Source organism: Triturus cristatus, chromosome 2_1, assembly GCF_964204655.1.
Source record: "Triturus cristatus chromosome 2_1, aTriCri1.1, whole genome shotgun sequence".
Taxonomy (NCBI): domain Eukaryota; kingdom Metazoa; phylum Chordata; class Amphibia; order Caudata; family Salamandridae; genus Triturus; species Triturus cristatus.
The window spans coordinates 469,050,874-469,064,260 of NC_140581.1; the positions used below are offsets into that span (position 1 = coordinate 469,050,874).

The 13,387-nt window shown below is 44.7% G+C and overlaps 1 protein-coding gene across 6 annotated transcripts in view; it reads right to left on the reverse strand.

The window, feature by feature from the left end:
• Positions 1-13,387, reverse strand: part of POLK (DNA polymerase kappa) — a 1,025,073-nt gene that overhangs the window by 21,820 nt on the left and 989,866 nt on the right. For all 6 annotated transcript variants that reach the window (XM_085632293.1, XM_085632295.1, XM_085632292.1 and 3 more), the window contains one exon: positions 11,419-11,470. In XM_085632293.1, the coding sequence (XP_085488419.1) occupies positions 11,419-11,470 (52 nt within the window). The remainder of the gene's footprint in view (positions 1-11,418; positions 11,471-13,387) is intronic.

Consider the following 13,387-nt stretch of genomic DNA (forward strand, 5'->3'; position numbering starts at 1 on the left):
GCCTTGATGCCCTACACTCAACACTATCTATCAAGCTAGTAGAGTGTGATCAGGATTTACTTCTCTTCTAATAATAAAGCCACTGGAATGCATAATAACTTGATTTACTTGAATATTCCTGTCTGAAATGAACATATGATACCCACATTGGTTAGTATTAGTACCATATTATGTCGAATCCCACAAATAGTTGGGCAACTTTAATGCTAAAATACCTTCAACAGATTTAGCAAATACCACAGTCAGAGAAAATAAACCTCAGAAGTATTAATCCAAAGTTTGTTAATCATTCTCAGGATAAGTGAGAGTTTGTTATTTTAGACTTTATTGGGGAAAACACCATACAACACCTAAAGGACTCCTCAGCATCTACAAACTGATACAGACACACTCTGGCTCAGGCGTGAACTATGCTATTGTTGACATGGTATGCTTCTGGCAATGTTCTGATTGTCACATCGAACTACAGCACACGAACTGTCACCTATGCCCAAACAAATTCTGTCATTTTCACACTTGAAAATAATCACACTCGCAGGGAGCCTGAAGTAATCTAACGGCTGCAATGGAAAACAATGTATACCAACAAAAATAATACCCCCTTTTCACAATACAATGTTGTAATGAAAGGGTTCGGATCTTTTATTAAGCCTTGCATACGGAGTTCACTATCAAGCAGTCAAAGCAGAGTGGGTTAGTATCACCCTGAAGCAAAACCCCAAGCAAAACACAGACTCTATTCTGAACTGCGCCATTTTACACCGCAACCATGCATGCTAAGTCCAATCATCCGCCTCTTGTAAAGATAATGATAGCGATGCCTCTTAGTGTGACCATTTCACTAACCCGTAAAAGGTGGCTAAATACCAAAAACTACTTCTAATTCAAAAGCTGCAGAAGATTTATCAAAACCACTTACCATATATTTAAGCTCTATCAATATCAAAACTAAATTGCCAATTTTTAACGGACCAGATGGTCTGACCACCAATATATTAAAAATCAAATCCAATATGGTGGTGGAAGATTTTTAGACCACCATTTTCTACAGTTTTACAAACTGGTGCCATTTAAGAGAAACCAAGCCGGTCCCAGCAATTATTATATTTTGGCAATCCTGTGATCACTGGGGAATTATGCTTTTTCAAAATAATACTTGAAGTACTGAGAAAATGGATCAAAACTAGAAATCTTCTACAGCCCACTAAAATGGACTTCTGGAATAGGATGCTCACAATGTACGGTACAAGATGTTCAAGCTCCTCTCCATTAATTCTCTGGTTAGGGACAGGGAGTTTTTGAACTGTGTATTGCTGGACTTCTTGGATGCCTTTAACCCAATGTTTTTTTAAATTGCTATTTATTGCTTGTACTGCTGTTCTCATGATATACATCAACAAACAAAGTTTCAGTTATCTGTTACACATTATACATGCTCATACTTGTCAGCAGAGTCAAAATAATTGTCCCCAACCTCCGCTTCACACCCTCATTGTAGGGTAGTGTTATTTTGTCCCCCCCATCCATATACATGACACTTTAGGATTCCCGGTTGCTACTTGTACGTTCACTCCAATACATGCTACTTGTACATTCTCTCCAATACACGTATCTGATACCTTCATTTCTTGTATGTCAGGGGCGCTAGTTCACCTCAACGATCTCCTCAGATTTTCACACAAATCGACCAATCCACTGCCTGAGTGCTCATGGTGGCCATTCGTCACTTCAATCGTTGCCAGAAAACCCTCATAGTTTGCTATCAGCTCAGGGCCTGCTCCCCAGGCTCGAACCGCACGAATCACTGCCAGTTCAGCAATCGTCCATTTTGCTACAATAAATGGCAACTCCATAAAACAACATTTATGTTTGGTTGCAGTAGTTTGTTCCATTAGGCCCAACAGACAAGCAGTGGGTCCTGCGACAATAGCCTTTTCAACTATTTCCCTGACCGTCTGAACCACTATCAACTAGTATGTTTGAATCTACCCACTTTCCCTGACTATGTGGCAGAAATCCGCCTTTGGTTGTCTACACCTAGGACAAATGTCTTGCGCTCCAGGTAATATCATAGCTATCCGATGTGGTGAAAGGTATGCCTGATGCAGTTAATTTATCTGTGTGAATATAAACCTTTGGTTTATGGTGACTGTTAGAAATGGGATTTTTGGTATGCTAGGGCATGCGCCAATGCCAGGCAGAAACCACCACTCTAGTCAGGATAAGGGAGTTACACTCCTAAAATAACCCCTGCTCACCCCCTTGGCACTAGCAGTCAGGCTTATCTTAGAGGCAGTGTGTAAAGCATTTGCGCATAACCAACAGTAATACAGTGTAAGCACTACAAAAGGACACCACACCAGTTTAGAAAAATATCCAATATTTTTATATACTTAAGACAAGACCAAAAATGATAAAAATCCACAATACAGCACTTAAAAATCTACACTTATCAAAATATGCTTGAAAAACCGTTTCTTGATGTCAATAGCTCCGTCCGGGGCTATCACGACGTCGTGAACAAACAAATCCAAACCGTTCTGGCTGACCGCGGCGACGCGGGTCAGTACCTTTTAGAAATGCAGGGCGTCCGCGACCTCTCGTTGCGCTTCCGAAAGCATGGTGTCCGCAGGCGTTGGTTCCGGAGGTCGGTGCAGGAGTCGTCGGGCCCTCGCAGTCACAAGCGTTGCAGATCGAACTCCTCTCTGTTGAAGTCAGGAGCGCTGGCGTCGGGTGCTGCGGTGCAAAGTGCAGCAGTGTGGCGTGCAGTGCCCTCAGGTCACGGTGCGAGCATCAGCACGGTGGCGGCGTCAGATGGCGTCGTCGGTGAGACCAGGGTGGCAGTGCGAAGTGAATGTGGTGCTGGCAGGTAGCGGTGCAAGCAGTAGCGTCGTTGTTGCTGAAGCACTGTCGTCGGCTGACAAACAGGAGTTGATGGCGCCGGCGTCGGTAGGCCAAGACTGCGGTGCTGGATGAGGGCGGTGCGTCGTGTAACTTTATGAGCGTTGCCCTCGAACCATGGTGCAAGCAGCGGCATAGATTTCGGCGTGGAGCGGCATCGTCGGGGATACCAAGGCGTCGTCGTGAAGCGAGGAGGTGCGGATTGTGGTGCCCACAGGTCGCGGTGCGAGCAGCAGCTCAGTAGCGTAGTCCGTGAGACCAGGGTCGCGGTGCGGCAGTGCCCTCTGTGGTGCCGTCAGGACACGGAGTCGGCAGCGTCGTAAGCGACGTCGTTGGGTTGCTTTTTCTTCTGTTGCAGCACAAAACACAAAGTCCCCAGTGCTGAGGGCAGAAGAGCTTGAAGTCTTTGCTGTTCCTGAGACTTCTTGGACAGGGGCAAGCTCTACCTCAAGCCCTTGGAGAAACTCACAAAAGTAGATTGCAGAAAGCTCAGTCCAGTCCTTTCACTGCCCAAGACAGAAGCAGCCACTGCAAGCCAACACAGCAAAGCACACAGCAAAGTGGTAGTTCCTCCTCGCAGCTTTTCCAGCTCTTCTTCTTGGCAGTCTTCTTGGTCCAAAAGATTTCTCAAGTTCAGGGGTCTGGGCCCCAATATTTATATCCCAAAATCCTTTGATCTCGTAGGCAGACACTGTCTGTGCCCAGCCAGAACCAGTTCTGCCTTCTCTGGTGTGACTTCCTGGCAGGAGGTGGAGACGGCATTGTCAGAGGCAGACCAGGCCCTATGAGGTGCAAGGACTCCCCCTTCCCCAATTGCAGCCCAGGTCTATTCAGCCCTTTCCTGACCCACCTATACTATCTGCAGCCACTCCTGCTCCCCAGTATTCTGTCATCCAAAATCCAGACAGGCAATCCACATTCCAGCAGAGGCACACAGGATGACTGAGCAAGAAAATACCTACTTTCTAAAAGTGGTGTTTTCAAACACAGAATGATAAAATCACCTTCACTAAAAGATGCATCTTTAGATTCCGAGCTCAGGCATACTAAACTTAATTTTCCTACCGAATTCCCCGGGCCAGTTAAGTTTATAAGATGTTATAAACAAACTCCCCTTTTTGTCCTACGGGGAACAGGTAGCCTTGCAATAGTGAAAAACTAAATTGGCCGTAATTCACCATCAAGATATGCCACACACACCAGGGCATGTCCTACCTTTCACATACACTGCACTCTGCCCACAAGGGTACCTTGGCCCTACCTTAGGGGTCCTGACATGTAAGAAAAGGGAAGGTTAGGGACTGGCAAGTGTGTGCACTGGCAAGGTCGACATGACAGTTACAAACTGCGCGCAGACTCTGCAATGGCAGGTCTGAGATACCTTTTCGGGGCTACTCACGTGGGTGGCACAATCAGTGCTGCAGGCCCACTAGTAGCATTTGATTTACAGGCCCTGGCGCACTCATTGCACTTTACTAGGGACTAACAAGTAAATCAAATATCCAATCATGGAAACACCAATCCCCAACACAATTTACACAGAGAGCATATGCACTGTAGCACTGATTAGCAGTGGTAAAGTGCCCAGAGTCCTAAAACCAACACAAACAGGTCAGGAAAAAATAGAAGGAAGAAGCAAAAAGTTTGGGGATAACCCTGCAAAAAGGGCTATTTCCAATAGTGACATTCTTAGGAGAGCTGTTGGAATTGTACCGATCTGTCTCCAAAACCTCCCTGCCCAGCTCTCGATCCCATTTAACCTCTACCATAGAGATATCAGTGCAAAATACTGGTGCTGCCAAGGCCCGACAAAGTCCAGTCACAGCATGTCTACAGATGCCTAGTGTGAGTATTTGATTTAACAATGTAGACCTCTCCGGCTCAGTGTCTTCATTTAATCATGTGCATCACACCGACCTCATCAATGCCACGTGAGCCATAAATTGACCGGCAGTCAGTCCAGTCTCACTGCTCAAATTTGCGACTCGCCCATTGTAACCCGGTAGAGATCTTCTACCTTAAATATCCCTGCCTCTTACCCTGGCCTCTGAGGAAACCTCCCAATCAAGTTGACAAACTCAGGCAAGCACCACAGGGGTATGTCAGGTGTGGTGCGTGTATCTTGCCCAGCAAAATAGAGGTACCTTAACTGCTCTGATGTGTCCTTAAGCATCCTTACGGAAACCCAACAACAGCCTTAGTATTCCTTGCGATCTTGGGACCCTGGTAGCCTCCTCCAGTGGGCCATATCTGTTGTGATGTATAATAATATGCTTTGAAATGAGGTGCACCCATACCTTTAACCCAATGCTTTATTCACTTTTTTGGCTTAAATTGCTAACTCTGAGCCTACCACTTTCCCTTGTGAATCATCTTGAGGAAGCCACACAGCGATAGATGGGCTTTGATATCCCTGGCAGGCAGCAATCAAAAAAATACCACATAGATCCATGCATCCCTGGTAGATAAGGTGTTGTTCATCGATGCATTTAGGCTCTATATTATTCAATTTATTTATAAGTGACCTAGATCAGCCCCAAACTGACTTGACACCATTACAACAAGGGTAATGTATCATACTGAAGATGTAGTTACCTACCAGATTCTAACAATCACTTAAAGCCCTTGATACATATGCCATCAAGAATTACCTGAAGATTAATACCGAACAAACTCAAATGGTGGTCTTTGGCATAAAAATATATAAATATATATGGTGTGTTGATGCATTAGTGATAATAAATTATAGGTAGATACAATTTATAAATCTGCATGTCAGCAATGGATGCAAGTGGTAAACCAGAAAATAATTATAACCAAGCTCTTACACTTGCCACCCTTCTTTTTACATGGGTGGTGTAGGAGGTGTTAGACCTGAAAATCTTAGGGTGGCCAATCTTTTTGCCTTCTCCCTTTCCTGTTGTACAGAAATTCATTTTTGTTGGCTTTAGGACTCTGTGTACTTTACCACTGCTAACGAGTGCTAGAATGCTTGTGCTCTCTACTTTAAACATGGTAAAATTGACTGGCTAACACCAAATTGGCACATTTAATTTACTTATAGGTCCCTAGAAAAGTGGTTCTACATGTACCCCGGGCTTGAAACAAGAAGTTACTAGCGGGCCAGCAGCACTAATTGTGCCACCCACTTGTTATCCTTTTAAAACATGTTTCAGGCCTGCCATTGCAGCCTGTATGCAGGTCTGAACTGCCATTTAGACCCAGCAAAATAAATCTTTTGCCAGGTCTACACCTTTTTTTTTTTAATACATATAAGTCACCCAAAATTCCTAAATGTGTTTTGCACTACTGCAAGGCCTACCTCTCTCCTAGGATAACATTGGATTACCTTATTACATTTAATAAGTGAAAACATTTGCTTGGGAACAGGAAGACATATAATGTTTGGTCTCTAGAGAATTGCAACTTAAAAGTCTCTTTAATGGTAAAGTCTATTTTTTAGATACACTTCTAAATATGCCACTTTTAGAAAGTTGGCATTTTCTTGTCCTAACCATTAGATGCCTGCAGTCTGTGTCCTTGGTGAAATGACTGGGTGTAGTTAGCAGTGGCCTTTGTGTATTCTTCCAAACAGTGTTACAAAGGGGGACTAGCTGTTGGCAGGATGGACCATCCTGACAAGATGGATGGGGGAAGAGCTGTCACCTAACACACTATTAATTCAATAGGGGCTACTTCCTGCACTCACAAAGACTTCACACTAGCCTTTTGTCACCCCAGACATGCTGGGACAAGGGTCTGGAGTAAGGAATTTCCAGAACCATCTGTGGGGAGGAAAACTCCAGAAGTTTCTCCCGCTCCAAAGCTGGAACCAGATATAAATATTGGACCCTGAGACACACTCTTCAGTACACACATGGCTCTGTGGGTAGTAAAGATGAAGGATTGCCCTTTTACCAGAGGACTCCTCTGCTGATGTATCCCTGTCCTGCTCTCTGAGATGGAAAACTGGACCTGTTCCCTTCATTCCAGGCAGAGTGACTCCGGGATTCAGGAGGCTTGCTTTCTGTTCTCAGCTACTGGGATACACTATGCTTTCCTAAGGCCTTCCTGTAACTGCCCAGCTGACCTGGTGCACTGGACCTGCCTGAGCCCTGCTGGTTTCTGCGGGAGTGAGTTCCTGATCCCTAAGAGGCGCTTCCCCAAGAGGTGCCTCCCCGGTCCTAGAACCTTGGTTGACATCAGTTGAGCGCCTCCTGATAAGAAAAGGAGAAACCCCTAAATTTTGAGCTCTTTGCAAATGCGGACCGGCCAGTATGTAGCGAGATCTCTTCACCTGTGATGACCATAAGCGTGAAGCTCCAGTGGACCAGACTCCTCACGCTGCAGCGACCGCCAGCGATAAGTGGCAACATGACATCTGCACTGCCCGCTACAGCATAGACAGCCCGCATTGACCACCGACATGAAGTTCCAGTGTGACACCTGACAGGATCTCTGCGCTACAGCGACGACACACGGCCTATTCCACTACAGCAATGAGCATCTACAACGCTCACCCCGCTCCTCGCGGCCTCCTCCACTGTGAACTAGACACTTTGAGCCGGACTTTGAATAGGTAACTTCTTCAGAAGGACTAACGGGGCCCTGTGTCTGGCACATGCTCCATTGCAGCTGGCCTGAATTTGTGACTTTTCTCCAGTCTAGCACCACCAGACAACCGTGCGTGGTGCTTTATGCTTTTAGGCACCATACTTACCTAAATCTTTGAAATGGCATATTTCCGGCTTCACAGATTGGATATTGTTGTTGGTGTCAAATAATTTATTAAAATGTACTCTATTGTTCTAAGTCGGTATGGGATTTTTCTTGTGTTGTGTTTTCACATTATCACTGCTACTGAAGTGCTGCATACATTCTTTACACATTGCCTCTAAGTTAAGCCGGACTGCTTTTGTGCCAAGCTCCCAGAGGGTTATGAAGCACATGTTAATTTAGTTACTTTTTGAGGTTCACCCTGACAAAGATTGTGGCTGTTCCTTGAGAAGGGCTTACACCCCACTCAACCAACAACCCAATTTCTCACAGGAGGCATTGGGAACTAAAAAAGCAGCAAGGTTCTGGCTGCTTTGCAACTGTGGGAACACATGATTACAGGTGATCTGGAGTTAGAGGAGGGCTCTTCTGAGCAATAAAAGGCAGGCAATATTACAGTGCCGAGGGTGATCAGTCTCAAGCATTCCAGGTACACCAGGCAGAGGGGGAGATGGTAACTAATGCCGAGCACAATCTACTCACTGCTTTTGTGCGGTGTGCAAAGACATCTTCTGGAGATTGCGGTGGATGCTCAGTGATGTAGGGCTTGCATGTTAGTAAGGGCCCTGTTGGTTTGAGCTACTCAAGGTAGAGGCACGTGTAGGGAAGCGGTCAGTGAGAGATGCAGTATACTCCAGCATGGGCCATGGGAGCAAAAGAATAAAAAAAGGTTTTCACTCCATATCAATCCAGGAAAAAGGAATTCAGAGAAATGATGAAGCTGATATGCAAGTAGGACATGGCAGAGGAACACGTAGGCAGCATGGGACAAGATTCTAAACACACTTGACAAATTAGCAACAGTGGCAGCAGAGTCCAGATTAAGGCAGGTAAAGAGTAAGGTACTGAACATGGAAACATCCGTAAAACAGCTCAGATCCAAACTGGATCAAATAAAGAGTTGCATGTGCTGAGCTGGCTACACAGACTAATATCGGTGAAAGAGCTCAGATCTTAACTATGTAACTAGAGAGTCTCATGAGCAGAGCTGGATGCACAGTCCACAGACGTTCTAGTACTAGACAGCAAGTCTTACTTAAAAAAGTACCTTTCACCCTCGGAGCCCAACAAAGATGTACTGATTAGGAGAGAATAAGGCTGCCTTCCGAGCTGCTGGTATTTCCGTATGGTACAGTCATTGTGAGTCTCCGGGACCCAGACCTTTATCACCCAAAAGTGAAGACAGCGACTAAACTAAAACAGGCTATACAGGTAGACGGAAAGCGAATCCCCTTTTTTCTGGATCTTAGTTTAGCAACACATACTAGAATAAAAAAGATGTGGCAATAAAATGGAACTAAAGGAGCTGGGTGTCTTGGCTTCCCTATTGAACCTTCCTGCCCGAAGGTAATGTAGGAAGGAAGATTCTATGTCTGTTCAAGTGGAGGTGGCAAAATCCTTTTCAGAGGCTATCCAGAAGAACTCTGTCAAAATGTCATACAGCAAGGATGTTGACTGGAAGTGGACTGTAGCTGTTATAATTCTCACCGGATTCCTCCCGAGGGGAAAAATGGCCATGAAGGCATAGGGGTAGCTTCTCAGTGTTGAATTATGATATGTACGACTATGAAGATTGATGGAGGTTCGCTCCATTGATGATTCCCAAATATCCCCATCATCCATATACCTCAGACTCTCTCTTCTTCTCTTCCTGAGTACCTCTTTTCCTTCCTTTCCGTTTTTTATATTTGGCAAAATGTACTCTCTTGTTTTAATAAAAGGTTCACCTTAAGGTATATAAATAGAGGTACTTTGTATTACACAATGGTCCTTGATGATTAATTAGTTAATTAACTGAGCAGATTATGATGCATGTCATCTGTTGCAGATGTGCAGAGTGACAAAACCTCCTGTTTTAATTATATTTTGTCTTTACTGTAGATCGAATTCCAGTATGTGCTGATGTAACTTTATTCCCTAAGTCAGTACTTCTAAAGAGTGCCTTTAGACCGTATTACTTGGCATTTCTTGAGATAGTGCCACGAATATCTTTCTGCTCTGGATGAAGACCACTTTTCTAGAGAAATTGGGCTGAACTTCAGGGACCACAACAAGAATTGCAAAAGGCTGCACCGCATGAGGAAGAGACAGTGGAATGTAAGACGGTAGCAAAGCTGTGTCTTCTTCGGATGGTAGAGTGGATAGGACTTACTAAGCAGTAGGTGGAAGAGGATCTGGTGATGACCATGCAGGTCCTCAAGGTCGATGGAGAAACATCTCTTGTCATGAGAGAGGAACACTCTTAACAGGAAATGGTCTTTTAGCATTGATTCCAAATACTCTCGCTCCCTTAACTCAACGCTGAAGTATGCATATATCTAGATATCCGACATCTTGCTGCATAGAGCCTCAGCGATCGTGCGCATGGACATTGGTGGCCGCATGACTATCTACTCACTTCCAGAAGTGTCAGAAGCATTGTCCTGAGAGGCAGAGAGAGCAGACGCTGGCCCTCTCGCTTCAAAGTCAACAGCTAAAACTTACATTTTTCCTAGATATTTCACCACAACGACTGACATTTATCAAAAACTGAAGGTATAATGACTGAAGGAAAAGAACCGGTGAAACAATCTTCCTGAAAAAAAAGAAAAGACATTTCCCACGAGGAAAAAGGGTTGAAAAAGCTATCTGATGCCCTAAGACATCGGGTGATAATAAAAAGCCCCGACAGGATTAGTGTTTTAGCCACAAATAGCCTTTCCGAAAGACAAAAACTGTTTCAGATCTTCTTCAAAGGACGGAAAACAACAAGCTACCTGACTGCATGCTGGGCACGATGGACAGTTCAGTCTTCAAGGGTCAGATGTATGACCAGTGTAAATTGCGAGTCGCAATTTGGGCTTGATTGCGAGTCGCAAATTGCGAGTCGCAATTTACAATGTACAACAGTGTCAGAGACACTGATTGCGATTCCCAATGGGGTTGCAAAATGAGGCACTCGCAATTTGCGATCCCATTGGGAATGGCTGGCCCTCCCAGGGATGGTGGCCTGCTGGGCTTAGCAGACCTCCACGTCTGGGACTGCTTGTCAATAAAGCATTATATTTAAAAAAAAATGCAGCCTGTTTTCCTTAAAGGAAAACGGGATTCATTAAAAAATAAATAAATAAATGAAATGTTTTCGTTTCATTTTTTAAAGGCAGGTAGTGTTCCCTGGGACCACTGTCTGCCCCTAAAAAATATTTCCCCCCGAATTTGCAAAGGGGAAAGGGTCCCCTGGAGACCCCTTCCCATTTGCAACTGCATTACCACCCTCTTGAAGAGGGCGGTAAATTGCAAGGCTTGTGAGTCGCTATTAGGAAGGGAACACCTTTGCGACTTGCAAAATAGTGTTAGTACATGGCCCAGAGGAAAAGTGCATGCGCAAATGGGTTGCAAACCCGTTTGTGTATGCAATTTTCTGTCGTACATCTGGCCCCAAGATTCTTAAAGGGACAGTCATGAGTCAACATGCTTAGCCTACATAACTAAAATTATGCATCAGCATTTTCACAATCTGCCAACACCCTGAATAACATTTTCATTTTGTGCATTTCTCCCACAAATTTCAGGATGCAGCCTTTTTTAAACTTCATTTAAATGAAACATTTGCTGATACTCTCTTAATTGAAGACTTCTGTTCAGCTATAAAAATTCATGTTTTGTTTCATTCAAAGGGTTGTATTTAACAACCAGATTCTAAAAATCACCATTTCAACAACATAAACAACAATGCATGTAAAATAAATACAATTTCTTCACCTTTTTGCTCGTGCTTCTGTATTTAAATCCTGCTGCCCTCTTCCAAAGGTACCTATAGAAACAATATAAAGTAATGTAAATTGGTTCAGGTCTTACTAATAACCTACTGAAGGGAACAAAAATATGTTAAGAGGGACCCATGGTGAGACATCTTGAACAGATGCAATGTAAGTACACTGCTACGGATTTCAAGAACCAACACAACAGTTGACTGTAACTCAAGTGTTGTAACATCTAGCCCACATTTGACTTCTTTCATACGCACAACCCATGCACACTCCCATCCGTCCAACCCACCCTCCACCACATATTATGGAAACCTGCCAAGAAGCACGGTGTAACATAGTCTCCTGGGGTACACTATTTGAAGTGAGCTATTTGCAGAGTCCAGAGACTTAAACTTGCACGTTCCCCCATCAAATATTTCAAAACAAACAGAGGAAAATTAGTAGCTTCAGAGAGGTCTACTGCTAGCATCTGGGTGACTGGCAGTGTTTAATTTGAGCTGGTGTTTTCCGGTGCTCTGCTCCAGCACCTAATTGTCAACACGGACACTTGTGACAGTCTGCCACATAATGGGGCTGTCTAATTTACAGATCAGCACAACAGTTGTTTAATAATTCAAAATACATTCGAAATGATTGTTATCTGCCGGCCAGACCATTCTTCTAGTTTAGGGGCGCTTGCATAGTCTGAATTGTAAAATTTGTAGGAGTTTGATGGGTAGTAGTTGTTTGGTACTGTAATTGGCCATGTTAGCAGGGGCAACGGGTGGTGCAAGCTGCACTGGCCGCCTGACAAGGGCCCGGGCACCAAATTAAGTGCTGATGGTAAGGCTGGGAAATATGGATAGGCATCCAAGGCTTTCATTGGGAGCCAATATTTAAAAACTTCATTGAAGGTGTTAAATGGTTCTGGCATCCTAGGATGAAAGAGTTTGGAAGGCATAATTTGGGTTCTTTGCAGTTTCGAGAGATTCTTTTTGGGCAGGTAAAGAGACAGTGATGTAATATAAATAAGAAAAAACAATAAGAAAAATGTGCATAATTTGTTTGCTTATATGGTGTTCAAATTCAAACCTATGGGGTGGCACAAGCCCTGTAAGGTGGGTGATAAACACCAACAAAAATGCGATTGGCCGCACTCTGCTAGTCCTACCAGCGTGTTGCCCCAAAGAATTGTGGTCCATGAAGTAGCGTCGGGTAACACGCTGGTAGGACTAGCAGAGTGCGGCCAATCGGATTTTTGTTTACATTCAGGCTCCCTTGAGCCGGTGGGGCTGACGAGCCCATGGCTACGCACCTGCGCGCCTTGAGTGGTACTTTACCTGAGAATATTTTTTTGGCAGCCTACGCAGCAACCCTACACACATACCTACTCCCTGCTGACAAGAGGCAACTACCTCGAAACACGTGTCCAGGGATGGCTAACGCAGCACTTATTTTCATTTTAAACTTTTGGCATAGGCGTACCCGCCAACGCTACTTCATGGACCACAATTCTTTGGGGTAACACGCTGGTAGGACTAGCAGAGTGCGGCCAATCGGATTTTTGTTTACATTCAGGCTCCCTTGAGCCGGTGAGGCTGACATGCCCATGGCTACGCACCTGCGTGCCTTGAGTGGTACTTTACCTGAGAATATTTTTTGGCAGCCTACGCAGCAACCCTACACACATACCTACTCCCTGCTGACGAGAGGCAACTACCTCAAAACACGTGTCCAGGGATGGCTAACGCGACACTTATTTTCATTTTAAACTTTTGGCATAGGCGTACCCGCCGACGCTACTTCATGGACCACAATTCTTTGGGGTAACACGCTGGTAGGACTAGCAGAGTGCGGCCAATCGGATTTTTGTTTACATTCAGGCTCCCTTGAGCCGGTGGGGCTGACGAGCCCATGGCTACGCACCTGCGCGCCTTGAGTGGTACTTTACCTGAGAATATTTTTTGGCAGCCTACGCAGCA